The sequence below is a fragment of the Stegodyphus dumicola genome, chromosome 2 (assembly GCF_044657685.1).
Source record: "Stegodyphus dumicola isolate Sdum_Otavi_A_Nest chromosome 2, ASM4465768v1".
Lineage (NCBI taxonomy): Eukaryota > Metazoa > Arthropoda > Arachnida > Araneae > Eresidae > Stegodyphus > Stegodyphus dumicola.
The window spans coordinates 1,148,158-1,173,278 of NC_140769.1; the positions used below are offsets into that span (position 1 = coordinate 1,148,158).

At 35.2% G+C, this 25,121-nt stretch overlaps 1 protein-coding gene across 1 annotated transcript in view; it reads right to left on the reverse strand.

Moving 5' to 3' along the window:
- The window catches only part of LOC118194141 (intermembrane lipid transfer protein VPS13A-like), a 483,044-nt gene that overhangs the window by 412,975 nt on the left and 44,948 nt on the right, over positions 1-25,121 (reverse strand). Inside the window, exons 8-12 of the mRNA XM_085810380.1 lie at positions 21,315-21,407; positions 15,789-15,846; positions 10,513-10,634; positions 5,649-5,830; positions 452-596 (exon numbers count right to left, since the gene is read on the reverse strand). Coding sequence (XP_085666506.1) covers positions 452-596; positions 5,649-5,830; positions 10,513-10,634; positions 15,789-15,846; positions 21,315-21,407 — 600 coding nt within the window. The remainder of the gene's footprint in view (positions 1-451; positions 597-5,648; positions 5,831-10,512; positions 10,635-15,788; positions 15,847-21,314; positions 21,408-25,121) is intronic.

A 25,121-nucleotide genomic window follows, 5' to 3' on the forward strand; every position in this document is an offset into this window, starting at 1 on the left:
GTGCGTTGAGCTCCGAGAGCGACCTAACCGCGTCAGAAGCTGTACTCTAGTGTATCATTGACTGCATCGCGAGTTGCAGCGTGGAGCGTCTCGAGAGCACGTAGAGTTCCGAGAACGACCGAACCGAATCGGGAGCTGTACTCTGGTGCTTTGCCGTGAAGCTGTCTCCACCATTATAGCCTGAAGGCTGAGTTTCCGATTGTTTCAGTGTGTTAGTTGTAGTTTTTCGACGATTTTAAACGTCATTTTAGAACTCTCCTGAGTAATACAGGCAAATAAATTGTGTTTTCATTCTTCAACAAGTGTTGTCGCCAATCACCACAAACCCACGAACCCGTACTTAAACGTAACAATATGTTAACCCTGTGACAAGGAAATAAACATTTTTACTGACTACGTAGAAGGTTAAAGAATTTTCACCAACTTCCGAACGAAAAAAGAAGTGACTTACTTCCATTTTGGCCTGTTCTCTCGCTGTCAAAATGCTCGTGACATCCAGAGTATCTTCAAGAAGCTGCAAGTCTAGTTTTAATTCAGTATCAGTGGGCCGATGAAGATGTTCTTTGTACATGGATTTATAACGCCGATAATTATTCCTGAAAAAATAATAATTGTTGATAATGAACAGCCATGCCTTTATAACGAAAGAATAGCAAAGCAATTTTTCGATTCAAATTTTTTTAGAAAGAGTTTGGTTGTGGTTTGCGACTCCCTAAAAATACCCTAAATAAAGAGCCCCTAATAAAGCCCCCCTAAATAAAGAGTTTGGGTGTGGTTTGCCAAATTTTCATCCTCTTCATTCCTGTTACCTCATACCGAATTTATTGGTCGAACTCGGATGCACCATGTATAAGGACAATTTAAATATGACGACAGTTTCAGTTTTTGATTCTTGCTACTTAGCGTATTTCTGTACTTTTATTTACTAATTTTATCATACGGATGCGAATCATTTAATTTCCTAAAAACACGGTTACAGTCAGAACATAAGAAATGAAATGTAGTCAGATAATCTGCCGATAACCTATGCCAGTGTTATTTATTAAAAAAAAACGTACACTGGGGGAAAAAAAATGGGACAGTTCTATAGCTCCCGTTCTTCTGAGCCAATTGAGGAAACTCAACTTGCATTTTTGATGTCTCAAAAGCGCGACTTAGGATATGTATTAGATTTATATATAGCATTGTTCTAATATAGGTATTTTGACACAAAATCGGACTTTTCTGGAATGACATACCAATTTTTTCCATATTCCAATTCTATGACTCAAATTATGCCGAATTATTCAATTTTCTAAAAATTTGGTGCGAAATTAATGGAGAAATTCAAAATTTAACTTGGGGAAGGAATTTTTTTCATTTGAGCCAAGAATAATTTACTTGGCGAACTTCTTAATATATGGCAACATATTTTCCTTTCCCTTTTTACATTGTGCATGATTGGAAAAAAGTCCCTTTGTCCTATTTTCAAATAATTACAACTCATTTCAAATAATTCAAACTCACATTATACCAAATTGCCAAGTTTTGTAAAAATAGCAGTAGTAGTTTTAAAAAAATAGCTCTTATGTATATATGCTTATATGTAGCAAGTTTTAACTCCTCCATGTTAATTGAATTTGGCATATATTGATTAATATATCTTTTTTTCATTAAATTTATTTCATTCTTATTCTCAAATTTCCAAATTTAGGTTTATTCCAAATAAAATTCCCCAAATTTTAAATATTTATTTTTTAAATAATTTTTATAAATTTTTCGAAAAAATTTTGAATTATAACCTAAAATTTTTATTATCATCTTAAAGTAGATGCATTTTTAAGCATACCTGAAAAAAATCAGTTTTTTATTCAAACTTTCCTAAGATATAGGCGAATTTACATATTCGCAAGTTTTGAAATTTGGTATATTTGTTATAAGAATGCAACGCCAAATGTGGTTTAGGAACTTTGTTAAAATTACTTGAAAGTATGAAAGATGACTTTTTCCTCCACATGTACAATGAAGAAAAGGAAAGAAAAATAGGTTGCTATAAATTAAGAAGTTCGCCGAATGAATTCTTGGCGCAACTGAAAAAAAATGCGCCAAGATAAATTTTTTAATTTCTCCATGCATTTCTCACCAAAAGTTTCAAAGTTTATTTGACTCGTAGAACCAAAATATGGAAAAAACTGGTGTGTTATTTCAGAAAAAGTCCGATTTGTTTTAAGTACCTATGTTAGAACAATGCTGTATATATATATCCTATATTTCGCACTTTCGAGACATGGAAAACGCAATTCGAATTTCGTCAATCGGCCCAGTAGAACGGGAGATATTGAACTGGCCCCCCTTTTTGTTGCGAAGTATACATTCCAATCAAATACGAAGTAATATTAACATTACAACACCTAATAACATATCTTCATTTCTACTTCCCTCTCAGTTAAATCTTTCCCTTCTTAGTATTGTTTCTGCTACTCTTCGAGCCTCAACTATCCGTGCATAATAAGAGATGACGAATACGGAGCTGACTCAGCAAAATCGTAGACTAAATATCGGTACCTGTTTGCCTTTCTTTGATGGCTCGGTTTTTGAATTAGGCTGGCGTGGGGTTAGAAGGCAAAGGCTCGGAGTGGCCTTCGCATGTAGTCTTTCAGGGTTTGTCTTTGTAAGACGGAAAGAACCACTACAGTGACAAATACATTTTAAAATTAAGTGAACATCTTCTCTGAGAGTAAAGGGAAAGAGTAAAATTGCATGAATATATTTAAATATATAATAACAAACTCTACATATAATAAAAGAAAGAGTCTGTCTGTGAGTGTCTTTTATTCGTGCTGTGCGTAAGCTAATAGACCCAGGGCTACGAAATTTGGTACAAGGTACATCTAGACAAGAGCCAGTGTTCCTCGAAACGATTTTTTCAAAATTCGAATCCAAATTTTTTTAATTTTATCTTTTTGATGAAATCGCATCATTTTAAATAGAAATATGGTTTTGGCAACAATTGTTCATTCAATGATTTGTATATGCATGCATATGCGAAAATATTAGATAAAATATTTATTGCTTATTTCACTGTTTATAAGGTATTCATTTTTTCAATTTATTTATTAGGATAATTAATATTTGTTTTAAGGGTTATTGCTTATTTCATGCCGCTTATTTTCTTCTGATTTTTGGACACGCACATCGCAATCTCCTTATTCTGACGCGCATGTGTCTCGCCAGGCACAACAGAAAGAATTTCCTCTTTTTCTCTCTCTCTTTTTATTAGCTAATGGCAAGAGGTTTGTATATTTTGAATTATGTCATCCACAAAGCACAATTTTGACTGGTTATTGCTTTCTGATGATAGTTTCATTCTTTTAGAAATGTGGTTTGGGCAACAGTTTCTCATTCATCGCTTTGGATACTGGACTGCTGACTGTTTTTCTTGGAAATATGAGATTTATTGCTTATTTCGTTGTAATTTTTTGATATTATGTTTTAATTACATATAATTTGAATTATATAAAATGTTTTGCATGATGTTTTTTAGGAAACAAAGTTCTTAACTTCCTTTATACCCTTTGAGTACTTAGGTTTTGCAACGGGAAGTTAGTTAATTTATTTATTATAATAATTAATATTTGTATTAAGGGCTATTGCTTATTTCATTGTAATTTTTTAATATTATGTTTTAATTACATATAATTTGAATTATATAAAATGTTTTGCATGATGTTTTTTAGGAAACAAAGTTCTTAACTTCCTTTATACCCTTTGAGTACTTAGGTTTTGCAGCGGGAAGTTATTATTATAATTAATATTTGTATTAAGGGCTATTGCTTATTTCATTGTAATTTTTTAATATGTGATACATTTTAATTAATTTATTTATTTGATAAACTTTTTATGCAGAGTAAAACTCTGTGCAGGTTTTAAATTTAATGTTTGGTGTACCCTTTAGGCATTTTTAAGGTACACTCACTTCCAAAAAATAAGCACGAAGATGTAAAATGCAAAAAAATCAAGAAATACTGCTTTGAGTGACACAAAATTCGGGAGGAAAGTAGCATATATATTTATGCATAAAACAAAATCAATTATTATATACAGAAATGAAAACAATATTAAATTTTTGTAAGTTATCAGATAATGACATACTGGAGACTTAAACAGAATTATGTATAAAGTGAAAATAAACAGCATAAAATGAAACAAAATGGAGATTAATAGGGTATGTGACCCCCCCTCATCTGTGTACAAAGTTTACACCTTGTGACCATGCTTTCAATTAGTGGTCAACCACCGCAGAATTAAGCCACTCTTCTTGTAGAGCAGTTTCCAGCTCAATAAGAGTGGCTGGAGGTGGGAAACGTGAAGATACAGCAAGGCCGAGAGCATCCCAAAGATTATCAATGGGATTAAAGTCGGGCGAATATGCTGGCCACGCCATACGCGCAATCCCTTCACTCTCGAGGTAGTCATCGACGATGTCAGCTCTATGGGGATGGGCGTTATCGTCCATTAAAACAAAAGTAGGGCCAACTGCTGCAGCGTACAATCTCACAATGGGTTCTAGGACTTCATCTCGATACCGGACAGCCGTCAAAGAACCCCGCTTAAAGATGTGCAGGTCGCTGCGGTACTCTAATGAAATCCCTGCCCACACCATAATGCTTCCGCATCGGAATGCGCGATGTTCGGTGATGTTTTGGGGACTAATTGCGAGTTCGTTGTTCACGCCATATCCTTATACGCTTGTCACCTGGCTCCAGAGCAAATCTTGACTCATCAGTAAACATAACATTGTCCCAGTCAGACACATTCCAATATACATGTTCCTGGCACCACTGTAATCGTGCCCCTCTTGATTGGAAGAATAGAGGAACACAAACTCGTACCCGGGCGTACAGTCCACTCATATATAATCTTCGGCGTACAGTAGCTGCAGATATCGACTTACCAATGGACGATGTAACCATAGATGTCACATGTGTGGAGGTCGCTCTGGGATTCCGCTTGGTTACAACAGCAATATATCGATCTTCCTCGGAGGTTCTAACCCTTGTGCGACCGGCTACGGGTTATCGGACAACTGCCTGTGAGGTTTGGAATTGTTTCCATAAACGTGAAATTACAGAATAATGAACGCCGAAGAGCAACATCTGTGATCGTCTGTCCTGCTTCAATGCGCCCCACAGCACGCCAGCGCTCAGAATCTTCCATTCGTCTTCACGAAATCATAGAAACACGTATGTCTTGAAAACAAATTGTACGAAAGTTTTAAACACTTTCTATCAGCACTTACAATCAACTTCTGTAACCCTTCATAAAGCTGGCTTCTTGCAAGACTGCCTTTTTTGCATATTTCTTGACATGAAAGCGCGATTGGCTGTTACCTAACATATTTTCATACTTCCATCTACCTCTGCAGCGAATTGCAACCTCTTCAATTCTGATTGGCTTCCGTGTAAATTAGCATTTTCCTCTCCGTGCTTAACTTTTGGAAGTGAGTGTACATTTAAAAGTCAGACGATCAATATATAATAATGAATTTTAATATATAAATATTGCATGAATGTTTTAAACATTTCGAAACCTGGGGCTGAGTTAGGTAGAAAAATACTCCAGGAAACACGGTATATGCTTTTATCACGATATCTGCCCAGACGGCTTACCTGTGTTCCCGGATCCGGGACCAAGTATAAGGCCTGATGTATTCCTCCAGCACAGCGGTGTAGGCGTCTTTCCAGTAATCTCTTGCGTGACCTCGGACACACAGCCCGCGGAAATATTTTCGGAAGCGTTGATTGACAGACATGAGTTCGAAAGCTCTCCCAAGTTGGTACATGCTCACAAACTAGAGAAAGAAGATTACATTAATAGTACACACTTTAGACAACAGATGGCAACACTAAATAGATGGTATTTCGAAACAGATATACGAAGTGTGACACAAAAAAAAAATCGAGAGTAAGTGTAATAATACGCATTTTAGACGACAGATGGCATCACTAAATAGACGGTATTTCGAAATAGTTATACGAGGTGTGACTCCAAAAGAAAAGGAGACTAAGTGTATAGCTTGAAAACAGGGTGGAGTTGGCAACAATTGTTTCGGTGACGTCATGCCTCTACCCATGCGGCCTGTTTCGAATTAACTGACCACGCCAGTGGGGAATGCTGCGTCATCGAGTGAACACGTGCAACTGCATTCTGCCAGAAAAATGTCTAATGTAAAATCCGAACAGCGAATCAACATCAAGTTTCTTGTGAAACTTAAAAAATCAGCCAAGGAGGAAACGTTTCAAATGTTAACCGAGGGTTATCGAGATGAAACGTCGTCTCATGCACGTGTGTTTGAATGGTATATGCGGTTTTGAGGGGCACGGGACAGTGTGGAAGTTGATCATGATTGAATGGGTTCCCAGTGGTAAGACTGTTAATCAACACTACTACATTAAAGTACTAAAAGAACTTCGTGAAAAATGTTGTAATAAAAAGGTCACAGTTGTGGAGTGATGGATGGTTGTTTCATGAGGACAATGAACCCACTCACATGGCCCTATCTGTTGAGCAGTTTCTGATAAGCAAAAACATTACTATGATGGGGCATCCTCCTTATTCACCTGATTTGGCTCTATGCGACTTTTTTTATTTCCTTACGTAGTTAAATTTTACTTAAAGGGAACCCATGTTACCTCAGCTGAAGAGGTTCAGGAAAAAACGGAGAATCCCTTGAAAGGCCTTACAAAAACCTCGCTTCAGAGCTGTTAAGAGCAATGGCAGCAACGAATGCAGAAGTTGGTATTTGCTGAGGTGACTTACTTTGAAGGTGACAATGTCACGGAGAACTGATTCTGTAAATATAATGATTTATTGAACCAGTTTCGTTTTGTGTGTGTGTGTGTCTCACATCTTGTACACACAGTGGCCAATGAATTAGAAACCCAAGATCAATATTTTGCTGTACCACATTTAGATATAGAACACACATTAGATTAGTACCACATTAGATTAGAAGATATTTCTCCCACCTTCCTAGCGTACCTTCGTGGTGTAGGGGTCAGCAACTACTACTTTATATTTTTTATTTTATGACTTTATTAATTTTACTACATATAGACATTATACGTATGGATATCCTACATATGAACATTCTACAAGATATGGACTTCTTCATATGGTCTTTTACATATATTTATATGTTGACTTCTACATAGACTTCATATTTTGTTTTTATTTTTATTTGAAAAGTTATTTAAATTGAAAGTTACTATATTATGTATTCAACATTTCTAATTACTTATGTTTTGTACATTAACCAATTGTAACGTAATATGTACACTAAACTGTTTTAATAACTGCCGCTGAGCTGCAGATGATGGATAGCACCCATCAATAGAGCAGATAAACCGAAAGTCTAAATGATGATGCGGTTGCTCTGTTGATGGTCTTCTGTCTTCTTCTGTAGGAGTCAGCACACTGAGCCGGTATTTTCAGAGGTCCGTGGTTCGATTTTCAGCGAAGGCGTTGCTATTTTTTCATCTCTCTGGCTTTTCCAAAATTGCACTTGTACTACATATTATGTAACGCATGTGTAACAGTTCTAACAATTGTACTTGCATGTATGAGTTATGACCTATGCCGCATTGCTTTGACAATATTTAATATCAGTACTCGTAATATTAAACCGTATCTGTAGTGCAATGTTTGTGTTCAATGTATGAGTATTGTATGTTCTTGGTTGTGCACTCCTTAATACCAATATCAAATATGTATATAATCTCCCATTGTTCTAATAGCCAAACTCTAGATAAAGGTGGACGTGGCGCTGTACCAATTAACCCAATGGTAAAGGGATGGTGCCCACGTCCCCCGTCGCATATCGCATATTACGCTCGGCCGTACTCAGGCTCTTGTTAAGCTTCGTACTCAAATAAAGTTAAGGGGCCAACTCGATTAAAATCTTGATAGCTTCGGCTATATTTCTTTAGTTAATCTTATTTTTAGTTCATTTCTTAGTCTCTTAAGTTCAAGCCCAAGTGTCGGCTTTTAGTGTACACTCCAAGCTGGAGTTTTGTTAAATCTTATTGAAATAATAAAGGGTTAGTTACCCTTCCTTCTTGTTGTTTCTTGTTACACGAACTTAAGCGATTATTCGCTAACTAGTTTTTAAGATTCGTCACTTTCTACAGTAACTGAGAATCCCACTAAGTGCTTGATGCATTTGCTTCTGTTTCGTTTCATTTTGGTTTATTTTGTTCATAAACGTTATGTTTAATATCGGTTATTTATAATAATTTCCTTGACTTTAATTCAGTAATTTTAAATGGATTTATTCTCTAATTTGTTAAAGTATATACGAATGGAACGTATGGTAAATACGCAATTGCTTTTATTCCTCAGAAGTATAATCAATAAAGGTTCAACTAATATATCTTGTAATGTTCCAAGTTTTGTAATCCTTCTTAAACGAAAATGTGCGCAATTTGCAATCCATATTTACACTCAAAGTAATGAAGCAACTTACATTATAATAAGTTTCAAAATCTCGAACTGTTTACGCCCAGATAACAGAATATCAACCACACACCGTATTTATCTCCCTTTAAAATTGTACCAAAGTCGTAATTGCGCCAAATTCTCTTCTGGGCATGCGCAGTACCCGAAATTCGTTTCAACTGAATGTGCAGTTTGCCATTACGCCTCTGGGAATTCGAACCCGACCCTTCGCACGCCCGTCAGCAACGCTAACCACTACAGTTGGGCGGTGTCAAAGCACGTACAAAATAACGAGATTCTGAATTGCATACTGTATTAAATTGAGTAAAAAAACTTTAATTCAGGGGTAGGGGTAAAGAAATTACTGAGATTACGCCCAAAGAGGTGATTCTTTAATGTTTCGTGTGTTACCTTTATTTATTAAATATCCCGTTCTTCCCACTTAAAACATAACATTAAATCCAACAGCAATATCACAACATTTAAAAGAGCATATCTTTAGAATTTCCGATACACAGTCTCGCGCGCTGCAGATAATCCCTCCCGTACGGTGTTGCCATGGCTCGCTTTGAAATCATCGAGTTTCTTAACCAAAAACTCATAAATACTTTACAAAATATGAAACAGGCTGTAGAGACATTAGGATTTTTTTAATACATAAGCCCAAAAGATGAAAAATTAGCAACCTCGTTCGCCGAGAATCGAACCATGGACCTCTGGAATACCGGCCCAGCGTGCAGAACCACTACACTACGAAGGCACGCTAGGAAATTGGGAGAAATACCTTATATACTCCCCTTTTTAAAGGGTGACTGGGGTTTTCAGGGGACCCAATCGCCAAATCTAGGGTGTGGGGAAACCTCAGCCAACACACTTTTAGTTCGGGCGCCACTTGTAGAATCATTAGGATTTTTTTTGGGGGGGGGAAGCCGAAAAGATAAAAATTAGCAACCGCCTTCGCAGGGAATCGAACCACGGACCTCTCGAATAAAGGCCCAGCGTGCAGAACCACAACACCACGAAGGCACGCTAGGAAATTGGGAGAAATACCTTATATGACAATAAAACAAATTCCAAATTTGGGCTCCCAGATGCCCATATTCGGGTGGAGACGTACGTTATTCAAAACTAGATGGCTCTAGGTACCGTTGTTTGATCCCAGTGCGAGAAACATACGTAGATTTATGCAGAATCTTCCTTATTTAATTTCTTTAAATATAATACAAGGCTCTAATATTTGTTGGCAACAATTTGAAAAGTGAACCGACATTAATACTGAACCAATGTAAGAGGCCAAAACGAAATTAATAGTCCTTCTGGGCAAATTGGCCTTTTGGGCTAAAAATTATTAAACATAAACCTAACAACCCCCTTTTTTTTAACTTTCATAGTCTATGCCTTGTCTTTAAGCTACTTGAGTACAATTACTTGTATAATGTGTACGCAATATATGCATTTATATTACATATACATGTTCAAATTACATATACATATTATTATTCATATTACATATACATTTCATAATACACGTTATACAATTAGTTTTTATGTAATATACAAGTTATTATTATTATGTATATTGTTATACAAAATAATAATTAATTTATATATTCTTATATAAAATAATAAATATTTTGTCTATAAGTAATTATTATTTTGTAAATTATTATTTTTATACATTTATATTACATATATAAGTATTTTCATAAAAATTGAAAAAAAAATTGTAAGAGGTTTTAAATATAATACAGGGCTCTACTATTTGGTGGCAACAACTTGAAAGGTGAACCGACATTAATACTGAACCAATGCAAGAGGCCGAGGAAAGATTAGTGAAGAAAATCTTTTCTCTAGAAGGAGATCGATACAAGAAAAAGTTGGAAACAAAGTCTTTGGATGCCGAAAAACTTGGTGATATTTTTTCCCTCCTCAATATAGAAATAATTGCTATGAAATCCATTTCATTTATTCCATGACGACTAATCAAAAAATTTCTTTAATTTCGGTGAGATGAAAAGAAAATAATCAATATATTACCTGGTCCCTGGACAGTTGAGAAGCTGCATCTTGTAAGACAAAATCGAGGAGTAGTTTTGGAACTTTGGCTTCTTTGGATTTATTCAAAATAACTTTGGTTTTCAAAGATACAGGTTTCACAACTAAAAAATAAACACACAAAAAATAATAAATTAGCGATATGAAACATATAAATAAATATATACGAAAGACAAAAATGTTTTCAATTATGCTAAGATTGGTAAATGTAAAGCAATGAGTCTTGTAAATATTACGAAATCCAACATATCACACATACACTGAGAAAAAACAAATCTGATGTGTACACCACATGACTTCCTTGCATGGAATATTAACTTATACGCCATTTTCCTGCATTTCATTTAAACATATTGAATTAACAGTGAACGAATTTTAAATTAAATCTACTCCTTCGATAGCGCATAAACCACAATAGAATACCCTTTGCGGCACAGTGTGTCCGGTCTGAACACACCTAAAAATGTCCTTCTGTACGTACAGAAACATTGAATGAAAAAGGATTTATAGGTAACTATAAGTTATTCTGAACCTTCTCTATTTATAGTAGATGGCAGCTCAGCGCAAACCAGTCCATATATTTTAGCCATGTTTAGTTTTTTAAGACCCTCATTTTTCAACGAAATCTTCCAGATTTTTTTAGGGTATAAAAGGAATTGTTTGTAAAGAAATTTCTATGTCATTTTTTGGCTGTGTGCCAATCTCCTTATTCTGTATTATTTTTAAATTTTTGCCTTGAAATCTTGCTTAAAATCAAACGGAGAACCTTAGGTGTGCTCAGACCGGGCTCACCGATCATCTAGGGCAACTGAGAGTCTGTATTCTTTGTTTCTCCGCATCTCATCGGTCAGTTCATTGACAACAATGCTGTTGACGTTTCAGCACTCTTTTCGAAGCTCTATTCAATCAGTGTGCCCCAGAATTAAAACGATAAGGGCTATCTTCACAACATTTTACTTGTGTTCTCCTCTAAGCCTAATTAGGCTGACTACCTTTTTTTTATCAAAAACTCCGACTTTAAATGGTAGCGTGTCGGAAAGGGTTAAAGTTCACTATATTTATTTACCATAGCGAAACTTCGCTACGTTCACTTAAGAGCGTTACATCTCATTCATTTTATAACTCAGAATGCACAAAATTATATCATCTGAAGAATTATCTAATCTTTGCCACATGTTCTATTAAAAGACTATAATAAATCTAAAACGATGTATAAGAGAAATTAAACAAATAAAAAAGAAACATTTTCAAAGACGATTCAGCGCCGCTTACCTAATGCGCATGCGCTATTAATTAATTCATTTCTCACTTCGCGGCAAGGCAAAAATATATAAACATTCAAAACATTTTTATTACAAATTCAAAGCATAAAAAACATAAATCGCCAAGTACAGATAAAACAATTTAAAAAATCAATTTTTACAATTAAAATTACAGTTTTTTAAGCAAAAACAGGCTATTCACTTTAATGATAATTTCAGAAAGAATTAAGCAAAATTTAATTCGCAATAATAAAAGAAGACGTTATTCTGTTGTTGCAAAGTTTAGTTTCTCTAAATTGGCAACAAATCCACTATTTTGCTAAGTTTCAAATGTAAACAAACATGGCAGCTATAGTAATAAAAAATTAGGCTTAGCCGCACTTAAAAAAACTTTTACATTGTTGATAATTCCACAATTTTGCATGCAGGTTAACTAAAGGCATAAAAATCTTAACCGGAAGATAAAAACAACATAATTCAATCATTTTTAAAGCAAAAAATGCACAGTTAACAAACATATAAGAATAAAGAAACTGAGATCACTGAGCCGGTTAACAGAGTGGACATATATATACATATATTTATAAACTTTCGGTGCTGCCGCCTGCAACCAACATAGGAGGTGCACATCTATACGTTATAGTAGTCCTATATACAAAATTTCAACGTACAGATTTCACACAAAACACATCATTAAATTACTTTCGATAGCGTTCAAAATGGATATTTTCGTTGAAATGGAATTTTTCGCGATTACAATAATTCCTTTTTACTTCCTTGTACGAAGGAAAAAGGAAGTATTGTAATCGCGAAGTTTCAGGCAGCATATTTCAACGAAAATATCCCATTTTGACCTCTTTCAAATGCAATTTAATGATGTATTTCCGTGATAATTGTACGTAAGGACAGAATAAAACACTCTTTTTCTCCAAAAAAATTATAAAACTGCTTTAAAATGAATTCTGAAGAGAATTTTTCGTGGCGTCTGTACGAACGTATGTACGTACGTGCGTACGTACGTATCTCGCATAACTCAAAAACGAATAGTCTCAGAACGTTGAAATTTTGTGTATAGGACTGCTATAACATGTAGATGTGCACCTCGTATTGTGGTTGCAATCGGCCGCACCAAACGTATATAAATATATTTATATATATATCCACTCTGTTACCCGACTCAGTGATCTCAGTTTCTTTACTCTTGTATGTTTGCAAATTGTACATTTTTAGTTTTAAAAATGATTGTATTATGTTGGTTTTATCTTCCGGTTAAGGTTTTTATGCCTTTAGTAAATCCGTTATATAATTATTATATAATTATTAAATCTGTATGCAGTGTTTTTAGAATTATCAATAATTTTAAATTTGTCTAAATGCCACTAAGCCTTTTTTTAATGGCGGCCATTGATGTTTACGTTTGAAACACGGGACTAGTGGATTTGTTGCCAATCTAGAGAAACTTAGCTTCGCAACAACAAAGATAACGCATTCATTCATTATTGCCAGTTAAATCATGCTTAATTCTTTCTGGAGTTTTTTCGAGGAAATAAGTGTTTGAGATTTACTTCGTAATTTTTAATATAGATATTTTGAGTTTTTATGTATTTTTGCCTTCTCGCGAAGTGAGAACTGGATTTATTAAATGAGAAATACTCAATCGTCTGTGAAAAACTGTTTCTTTTTTGTTTTGTTTGCTTAATTTCTTTTATAAATCATTCTAGCTTTATTATAGTATTTGAATAGGACATGTGGCAACGATTAGATAATTCTATTCTTTAAATGATATAAATTTTGTGCATTATGAGTTATAATATGAACGAAATATATAAGTTAAATGTTATATAATTATTGGATTGTATAACAGTTAACTTAGTTTCCGTTATATAATTATTATATAAGTTAACTGTTATATAATTATTAATTCTGTTAAGTGAATCTAGAGCCAGAGTGTCGATATGGTAAACAAATACTCGAGTGAATTTTAAAGAATGCATTTATTCCATTGTGGTTTATGCGCTGTCGGCGAAGTAGATTTAATTCAATCGAATAAGTTTAAATGAAATGCAAGAAAAAATGCGTATAATTTAATATTCCGTACAAGGAAGTCATGTAGTGTACACATCAGATTTTTTTTTTTTTTTTTTTTTTTTTTTAATGAACCTGAATTTCGAAATGTGAAAGGAAGAATTAAATAAATTGAATAAAAAAGAGATATTAATAAATATATACCAAACGGAGGAGCTAAAACAGAGCAAATGTTTTCAAAACTATTTATGCGATTTTTACAAAACTTGACACTTTGACATAATTTGACGCACTTTTATACGCATACTGCAAATGCATTTTAAGCACTTTAGTAAAATTATTTCAAAGTATGAGCCATGGGCCCTTTTTTCCCCTCTCATGCAAAGAAAAGTAGGTTGCTATAAATTAAGAAGTTCGCCAACTAAATTATTCGGTACTTTTTCGTTTCGCCGGCGCAAATCTCGCCAAGCAAACTTGCGTCAACAAACAATATACACATAACAAAGCGACAACAAACAGTATACACATAACAAAGCGACAACAAACAGTATACACATAACAAATGTTAACAAATTTTAGTTATAAGAATTTTTTATTTTGAAGGCATAAACATTTTAATATCGTTTAAAATTTTGTAAAAAGCCAATAAATTTGTAAAAAGACATTAATTTAAGAATTTACTATGCTTTCATGGTTCAACATCCTGACTCGCCGGTTCGTATCACGTGACTCCAAGTGATCTCATCTCATCTCACGTAAACTACACTACAAAAATCTCAGTAATTCTCTCAGTAACTATCTACATTAATTTCAAGTTAAATCTTAATTTAGAATTGTTAGTTTTCTTAAAGATCATGCAAGAACTCTCAACGCTTCAAATAGTGTGACTAACACAAAAAAAAGTTACACATAGAGTTACCGCTGTCGTTTCTAATGCAAATGAAAAGCATATGCCGAATTCGTGTAGGTTATGTAATTTGAGCAATCACAAGCATTTTAATTGTCCTAAATTTCAGAAATTAAGTGCAAAAGAAAGGGTAGAATTTGTGAATAAAGAGAATTTATGTTTTTGTTTAAATATAAGAATTATATCTACTCGTACGAATAGCTTACTCAGAAAATATGTAAAACCGCAGTGCTTTACTTCGCTAGTGCATTCTCATTAGAATGGATGAATTTAACCCTTTTGTATATTTTCGCCTTCGAGTGAGCGGTGTGATTGCATCCTAATTGCCTTAATTACTGCGAATGGCTTTAGGACATAAAATTGAACAATCCGGTTAAAAATCATATGTAATTGTACTACGAAAGAAACAATCAATCTGATAAGAAATGGCTGTGATTTGTTTTGAAAATGAGGCGTGAAAGGTTATTATTTCTCCCACTTTTCTAGCGTCCTTCGTGGTGTAGTGGTTCTGCACGCTGGGCCGGTATGCCAGAGGTCAGTGGTTCGATTCCCGGCGAAAGCGTTTGCTATTTTTCATCTTTTCTGCCTGTAAAAAAATCCTAATGACTCTACAAGGTTACCATCGAGGATATTCCGTTTGGCATCAGTTGTGTCATTATTGGCGACTTTATCGCTTGCGCTGGCAAAACGGAAAAGTACCAATTATTCTTAGCGAAATTTCGAAAAAATATAAATTAATGAATTTCTCCGTAAATTTCTCACCAAATTTTGCGAAATTTTTAATATATAGGCATAATTTGAGTCATAGAATCGAAATGTGAAAAAAATGGTATGTTCTATCAGAAAAAGTCCGATTTTGTGATAAAATAACTACACTAGAACAGTTTTGTGTAAATATCAAATATATATCCTAAGTCGCGCTTTCGAGACATAAAAAACGCAAGTAAAACTTTTTTTTTTTTTTTTTCCAGGTTACGTTTAGTTCCTATACTTGCATTTAGGAAAACTGTAAACTCGTTATAAAACTAAGCCGTGCTGTAGATTACAAATAACATAAGACTTACCAAAGTCAAAATCTTCTCCGTTGATGCTAAAAGTGGCGAGTCCTTTCCGAAGCAGAGTCTGAAAAAAGAATTATCATGAGTCACCGGAAAAACGAAAATTGATATAAATTAAATATAGGTTGCGGCAACGTTCATAGCGTAATTTGACTTGCGGGGCACAATGACGTACTGCACGAATGCGCGCCAGCTCGTGCCGCATTCGTGTACTAATGAGCTGCCATTTCGAGTGTGACAGTGATATGGATCATTGGAGTGCACGGGATCGTGCCTTTGCTGCTGAAAGTTATTTCAAGAATAACTACTCTGTTATTGCTACCCCGTCGATTTCGGCAACATTTCAACTTGGGACGTTATGAGAAAGTTCCAGACGGACGGACCATTGCAACAGACATTTCCAGATAGAGTAATTTCTCGTTTTGGTGACATTTCCTGGCCGCCTCGCTCACCTGAGCTTTCATATGCTGACCTTTGGGAGCATCTGAAGCAAGACGTTTTCCGAACACGTAGTGCCACCATTCCTGAGTTGAAGGATCGCATCCGAACTGCCGTCGGCAATGTCCCAGGGAATACGTTACTCCGAGTTATGGGAAGCTTCCAACGCCGCCTAGATGAGTGTGTTGCGCAGAGCGGGCATCATATTCAAAAATTAATCCACACAATGAAGAATGACTTACTCATTAGTAAATGGCATACCTTTAACTAATTCAGAAGTCAAACAACAAAAGTCAGAGTTATATTTTCAAAATTTTCACAGGACTAGTTTCGATGGTTTAACCCAGCCACCATCCTCAGCTGCAAAACCGCAAATGAACGAGATAGGATATAATGATTAGATAAGATAAGAAAGCCTGGAGAAGAATAAGCAAGTGGCGCCATCTGTTGAAGCAACCAGAACTAAAACATAATTTCTTTAAAGGCCGAAGGCAAACATGGATTGGAATTAGGATCGTTAACTAGAACAGAAGTATTTTTTTGAATATGAAATGCCTCTAGAAAAATCTAGTTCTCCAGTGGAAGATGTTTTTTGAATAATTTTGGCTGCAGAAAAATTGAAAATGTGATTTTCGGACCAACAATGTTGAGCAACAGAAGACTTCTGTGTTTCCTTTTTTCTAACATATGCCTCCAGTAATATAGAATGTCTATGTTAGAAATTATGTTTACGTTCTGGTTTCATCAACAGATGGCGCCACTTGCTTACTCTTGTCCAGGTTTTCTTATCTTATCTAATCATTATATCCTATCTCGTTCATTTGCGGTTTTGCAGCTGAGGATGATGGTTCGGTAAAACCATCGAAACTAGTCCTGTGAAAATTTTGAAAATATAACGCTGATTTTTGTTCTTTGACGTCTGAATTATTATTTGTTCGGCGTGTTATTGTGTCTTAATACCTTTAACTATTAATTGACATAAAAGGTAATAAATAAATTACAGGTACTGCCTTATGGTGTGCTTTTAATTTCCTACTATGAACGCTGCCGCACCCTATATGATTTGAGCCCTCAGTGGAAGAAGGCTTTGAGGGGCAGGAAAAGGCAACTGTTTTACAGCAAATCTCTTGTTTCGTTTACTCTGTCAGGTGTTACAATGAAATTATTTGCGACAATTACACATATTTTGTCCAATACGCGTGAAAAAAATGGCCCCTTCTGGTGGTTAGCCCCAGTGACCGCCGCCCACAGAACACATCCTTACAAATCAGTCTCTATGGTACTGATGGAAACAGTTTTTCCTTTTCAAGCAGAGTGCAACTTTGAATATGCCGCATTCCCACACTGTTGATACGGGCTTTTTCTTGGTTCTGCATTCCCACATTGTTGATACGGGCTTTTTCTTGGTGCTGCATTCCCACATTGTTCTTACAGGCTTTTTCTTGGTCCTGCATTCCCACACTGTTCTTACAGGCGTTTCTTGGTGCTGCATTGCCACACTGTTCTTACAGGCTTTTTCTTGGTGCTGCATTGCCACACTGTTCTTACAGGCTTTTTCTTGGTGCTGCATTCCCACACTGTTGATACGGACTTTTTCTTGGTGCTGCATTCCCACATTGTTCTTACAGGCTTTTTCTTGGTGCTGCATTCCCACACTGTTCTTACAGGCGTTTCTTGGTGCTGCATTGCCATACTGTTCTTACAGGCTTTTTCTTGGTGCTGTATTTCCACACTGTTCTTACAGGCTTTTTCTTGGTGCTGCATTCCCACACTGTTGATACGGACTTTTTCTTGGTGCTGCATTCCCACATTGTTCTTACAAGCTTTATCTTGGTGCTGCATTCCCACACTGTTCTTACAGGCTTTTTCTTGGTGCTGCATCGTCGTGATGTTGTTTTTGATGGCTAATGCTTATTTTCTTGAAGACGAATTGCTGCATCAACTACTGGCTTATGTTTCTTATTGCCATCTAGTGAGCTACAAGGGAACTGCAGAAAGGGTCAGTCTTGAAAACCACTTTTACGAGTGAGTAAGCCGTTCAATAGAAAATGTTGTTACTGTAGGTAACCACTGCCTTTCGAAGAATTAAATCGGAACCTTATAGTACCTTTTAAGATCCCTTTATAGGATCTCACTCTCTTTGGTCTCACATAAACTAATCTAGATCCTATTAACCCCTTAACTGCCGCGGGCGTATATATACGCCTTGCTCAGCCGATGCGTTAACTGCCCCAGGCGTATATATACGTCCTTCCAAACTGCTATCATTTGCTTTGCGCTGCTACACCTAAAATTATTCGCAAAGTTAACGCATCGGCTGCGCATCTGGGCGCATCTGGGGCAGTTAACGCATCGGCTGAGCAAGGCGTATATATACGCCCGCGGCAGTTAAGGGGTTAAGGAACCTCGTACAGACGTGAAATAATACCAGCACGAAAGAAGGGTGAAAATAACCCTTTATTTATTTCATTTATGAACAGAGGCCACGTACAATAACACCGACAACTTCCGGTGGAACAAAAGAATCGTTACACAACCAATTCAAGGCTAAAGAGAAGTGCTGGTCTAGCACTTTAAGTTACGGCTAATCTAGGTTGACTCGACAACTTACCCGAAGTGATAATTATTTAATTGGCTCAATAGCCGTATCAGCAACTCCGTGTAACAGCAATGACAGATGCGTAGCGTATGCTGGCTAGCGAAAAGACGCTCTGATTAAGCTCAAAGATTCACCCGTTTAAATACTCCCTTCACGTAAACCTCGCTTTTAAGTTAGCATCCTGGCGAGGAAATGCGAGGGGAAGTTAAGGATTCGGGAAAGATAAGAAAAATTTCAATTATTGGTTAATTAAACTAATGGAAACCCTATACCTTACCTTAGGGAACGGAGTATTCTTGTTATATTTTTTTAATTAAATAGCAGAAATATGGAAACACAGAACGCTACTGCGATTTTCGTGACTCAGCCAATCTGACTGTCGAAGCCCTTTCTCTGATATGTACGGCTCACTCTCATTCAGCTTCCTGCCAACTCAGATTTTATTCTACCCGAACCGAAAACGACTATCGTCCTCTGTCAAAATTAATTCATAAAAATGGTTAATATCATTAAAATTCATCATTCGTTACGAAGGTTACAATGGTGAGGGTGCCTCAGGTGAATAATCACTAGAAGAAACGCCAAATTGTTTATACAAATTAGAAAATTACTTTATGTTATTATGAAAATTATTTTAGATGTAATTACTTATGAATTGCTTATGTTTAAAGTTGTCAGTTATTATTAGGGGAAATAACCTTCGGCAAAACTTAAATTAATAAAGAAACAGGAAGAATTGCAAGAAAACCTGCAAATTAATGCAATGTGCATTTCAATGTTATTTCTTATTTATCAAAAAAGAATTTTTTAACGTTTTGATTTGAAAGTTATAAATAATGGACTATATTATTTTTCTGAATTTATAGAGCTGCCATTAAAAATACTTTAAGAATTATCGTATAATTATGCTATAAGAATTATGATATTTTGATTTAATACATTTTTGTTTAACACAAATTACAAGGAAAGCCTCAATGTGTTCGTTCGATGAAACATGTTTGCATGTTTTTATGGGTTAATCAACTTGAGGGCTTCAAGCACTTTTCCCTTGATAAGTTCTGTTTGAAACTTTGAACAGAGAAGATTGACCATGTTTTTATATGTACAATATTTCTATTTTATGTAGATTGAATAGGCTTTTTCGCGTACGTTTTTAGATTTTATTGTACAATTTTTCTGTTTTATGTGGATTGAAAAGGTTTTTTTTTCGCGTACATATTTTGATTTAACTTTGATTTAGATGATTTGGCATTGTTTTACATGTAAATATCAGGAATGAGATAGGACATTCAAATGTTCTTTACGGCACTAGGTTTTTAACCTCTTCTTTTCATATAAATCTAAACGTATTTATATACATATATAGAGAGAGGGGAGGCACCTTTGGTTTCAGGTGAAAAAATATCTTGCACGGCTCTGCCAGTAGATTCGCTTCTCAGCAACTGAACTCAGAGTTTTGACGATGCAGTTATTTTGTCAGATTCTATATCTACAATACAGTATATACAATTATATTATCTCTTTGAAACTGCCAACTCGCAAAGTATCTAATTTAAGTACGTTACAAACCTTACGTAAAAAAGTTATTTTACAGTGTGTTTTGGCTCACTGTGGAACATTTGGTAATGAAATGGCTGACTTTTCAGCTAAAAAACGAACCAAATTCCTACAGATTCCATCGAATCCTATCCCTTATTCTACTGTACTGCGAATAACAAAGGAAAGCATGAGTAATGACTTTCGATCCAGGCGAGCAGAACAAATTAAAGAAATTGAAGGGATTTTCTTTTAAAAATGCCTACTGACCCCAGACGAATCACTGTTGCAGCCTTTCGGTTACAGACTGGGCATGATTGCCTTGCGGGCCATTTATTTAGATCTGGAATCTTTTCGTGCCCTAACTGTATATTATGCGGGCCAAGCACTGTTATGGATGCTTCTCATCTAAAGGAATGCCCTAAAGTAACTGGACATCTATATGACAGATACTGGCAGGCAAAAGAGAGGCTTCAAGATCTTCAGACTGTTTAACTTTTCCTTCTGACTAATTTGTGCTCCAAATTTTTTGCATTTTGCTCTTTTCATGTGTTTTTATTGAGTGTATTTATTTTATTTCATGTGTTCACACTCTAGTCAATGAAGTAAGTTCATAGGTTCAAATGTTACTACTAAAAATTAATAATTCATAAAGATCCCCGGGACACATTTCCGTCTTAATGCTGAGGCACCTTTGGACTTGGTGACCATTGATCAATTTGCATAAAGGTCCAGGCACCCTACGCAAATTTATCATTGTTTGAAACATTGATCTTGGATCCAGAAATTGATCATTGTGTAGATTGATCAGTAAATGACTACACTGGTCAGATAACCTCTCCGCTTCTGTTTACCACGAAAGCGTCCCGAAAAATTTCTCTAATTATATTTTTGTTTAAGAACAAAGAACAAGAAGCAGGAAAAGGAAAAGAATAAAAGAAATAAATAGAATCACTTACCTTCCAACCGTCCGAATTAAGCTGTGCTTTGACTAGTGTGTTTGCCGGGCACCGTGGGTTCCAATACAAGGACAAAGATTCTACCTTCAAAAGCTGAAAAATAAAATTCATTTTTAATTTCGTATCTCTGTGAAAACATGAATTACCTACTAAAAATTATTGCTAGTCACAAGCAAGAAGATACCCTTGTAAGGATTATGTTAATTTTATTAACAGTTAAATTTTAAGTTCCTTTCCTGTCAAATTCTTAACTTCAACTTACTACTTCGGGTCAAAACGTAGTTTTAGAATCACGTCTGAATACATAATGAGGAAGAGCAGCATTTAACCGCGAAGTTCTTTGATCTTAGCGAGAGAGAATCAGAGTTTCTGATTTACGCGCGTCTGCTTTTTGGCCACTCTCTCTCTCAAAGCTCGCGGTCATCGGGTGTTTAAGGGGCCAACTGCATTAGAAACATGATAGCTTCGGCTATATTTCTTTAATTAATCTTAGTTTTAGTTTATTTCTTAGTCTCTTAAGTTCAAGCCCAAGTGTCGGCTTTGATTGTACACTCCAAGACGGAGTTTTGTTAAATCTTATTGGAATAATAAAGAGTTAGTTACCCTTCCATCTTGTTGTTTCTTGCCACACGAACTTAAGCGATTATTCGCTAACCAGTTCTTAAGATTCGTCACTTTCTGCAGTAACTGAGAATTGCACTAAGTGAAGATCTTACACACTTAATAAAATAATTATTATTACTATAAGTAGCCGATTGCACGATCAGCCACTTTAAAGAGTTATAAAAAATCTGATGTGTACACCACGTGACCTCCTTGTACGGAAAAGTAAACGCATTTTTTTTGCATTTCATTGAAACTTATTGGATTGAATTAAATCTACTTCCTCGATAGCGCATAAACCAGAATAGAACAAATACATTATTTGAAATTCACGGAATAGCTTCAAAATAGCCTCCTTTCAAAATTTGGGGAAATTTTTTGGCGCCGAAGCGTGCCAAATACCTCGTTTTGAAAAATGGTTATCATAAAGATTTCCGACGAAGCTGCGTGTTACAAAAATAGCGACCATCTAGTTTTCACCAGAAATCATGGATAATAGAAATAAATTTACGACTATTATATACGATTTTAAAAGGAAAAAAAAAGCTATGGAATGATTAATGAAAATAATTAAGGTTAAGAAGATGTAATTTAAAAACAGTGGCGAAACCCTTTAGATATTTTGCCCGTCACAAATAAGTATCTACTTCAGAATTAATTAACTGTTAATTAAGCTTACTACAGGCGAACCAAAATCTTAGTCTAATTGATTTCTCAACCACCACACGTTTTGCATCTCCCAATACCACTATTGGATGACTTATAAGGTTCTCCCGCCTTCTTGGCATGCCTTCGTGGTGTGGTGGTCTGCACGCTGGGCGCGTATTCCAGAGGTCCGCGGTTCGATTCTCAGCAAAGGCGTTTTTCACATCTCCTGCTTCCAAAAATTACCTAATGTCTCTGCAATGGCGTCCGAACTACGAAAAGTGTGGTGGATGATGAATCTTCACCACTAGGATTTGGCGAATGATTTTTAAAGCAAAAAATGTGCAATTTAAAAATATATAAGATTAAAACATCTGAGAGCACCGAGCCGAGTAACAGTGTGGGTATATAGACTTTTGGTGAGGCCGATTGCAACCAAAATGGGAAGTGCACATGTACATGTTATACCAGCCCCCACACAAAATTTCAACGTTCTGAGGCTATTCATTTTGAAGTTATGAGAGATACGTACATACGTATGTACAGACGGCACGAAAAATCTCTTTTGAATCCATTTTAAATCAGTTTCATAATTCGTTTGGAGAAATAGAGTTCTTTATTCCGTCCCTACGTACAGATGTCACGCAAAAGCATCGTTAAATTGCATTTGACAGCGGTCAAAATGGATATTTTCGTTGAAATATGCTGCCTGAAACTTTTCGCGATTACAATACTTCCTTTTTACTTCGTACAAGGAAGTAAAAAGAGTCATTTTCAGCACGATCGATTCAGATGTGTTGGCTGTCTATGAAATTCAGATCCTTTATTTTATTTCTATTTTTATTCTTTCATTATTTTAGAATCCGCCAATGAAGACGGGAAACGTTCCATTGACTGTGTAGTAGAAAAAAAAAAAATTTAAGTGAGGTTGGTGAGACACACAGGATACAATATGGCTGAATCTGCATTAGCGCAAAATGGTGCAAAAGGTTGAATATAAGAATGTGAAAATGGCACCAGCTCCACTACTTGAACTCTTTTTTTTAATAAACGTCGAAATCGTAAATAATATTTGCTTGCGTCCTACGTTTATCACTTTAGAACTATGTGTTTCTAGTATAAACACGTGAAAAACGTATTTATATGGTACCCGGAATTTTTCCCGATTATATTACTTCCTTTACTTCGTACAAGGAAATAAAAAGGAAGAGGTGCATAATAATTTTAATAAACTCACCAATTGTAATTTCAAGGTTCCAGCTAGTAATTAATAATAACAGACATGAATAACAGCCCCTATTACTTTTAAATGACATAAATTTTTAGATTAGTAACTCATAGATTAAATTTTAAATTAAAGTTGAGTATCTTAGGCTTTCCAAAATGGCACCACTCTAGAGCGTGGAGGATAAAATTATTTTATTTTGACTACTTTTTCTTTTAAGTCACAAGTTTTTTGAGTAAATTTTCATCCGAAATGTTTTATTAGTGAAAACCTGAAAGCATCTGCAAGAATATTTGGAATACGAAAATCCTGTTCAGGATAAACGATTCCAAACATACAGCCCTAAAATGTTCACTTGTGATTTTTATACATCTGTCCTAAAGTTGTGGACAATTCTTCATATTCTTCAAACTTAAATCTACATGTATGAACATGTATGACTGAGTTGAAAAAAAGAGAAAGAAACTTAATATTTCTTCGAAAGACTCATTAAAATATATTCTTAAGGAGGACTGGAATAAAATGGAACATTCTTGCGTGAAAAAAAAATAGTTGAATCAAAGCCACCCAATATTAGAACCCTGTATTATATTTAAAAAAATTAAATAATGAAGAATCTGCATAAATGTATGTATGTTCCTCGCATTGTGATAAAACGATGATACCTAGAGTCATCGAATTTTGAATAAAGTACGTTTCCACCCGAATATGGGCATCTGGAAGCCCTAATTTCGAATGTGGACATAGTTTTATTATCAATTTCATATCTTGTAACACTTTAACGAATATTTGATTAACAAACTCAACGATTTGAAAGCGAGCAATAACAACACTGTGCACCCCCCCCCCAAAAAAAAATTATCTCCAGCGGGCGAGACTCCGTATCGGAGATTCTAAAGACATGCTCATTTAAAAATTATTTTGTGACATTGCTGTTGAACTGAATTTTATGGTTTAAGTGAAAAGAACATGATATTTAATAAATAAAGCTAACATACAAAACGTTAAATAAACGACCATTTGGGCGTAATTTAGAATCTGAAACCTTTCAAATTTTTATTATTATTACTAGTATTTTATCAAACACGTTTTGAACACATTTTTTTAAAACAAGGAGATTTTATTAATGGTGATCATTAGAAAAACCTAAAAGAAAAACAAAGAAATCTTGCTAACATTTAGAACTCATACTTGCACAAAAATTTTGAAAAGCACAAATGTCCCAAGACAGACGGAAGGCATTATGTGTAAAGGAAATGGGCATGACCGAGTTTTTCTTTTTAAAAATTTGAGAATCGCCTAAAAAGAATATTTACGAACTACTGCTTTTGATA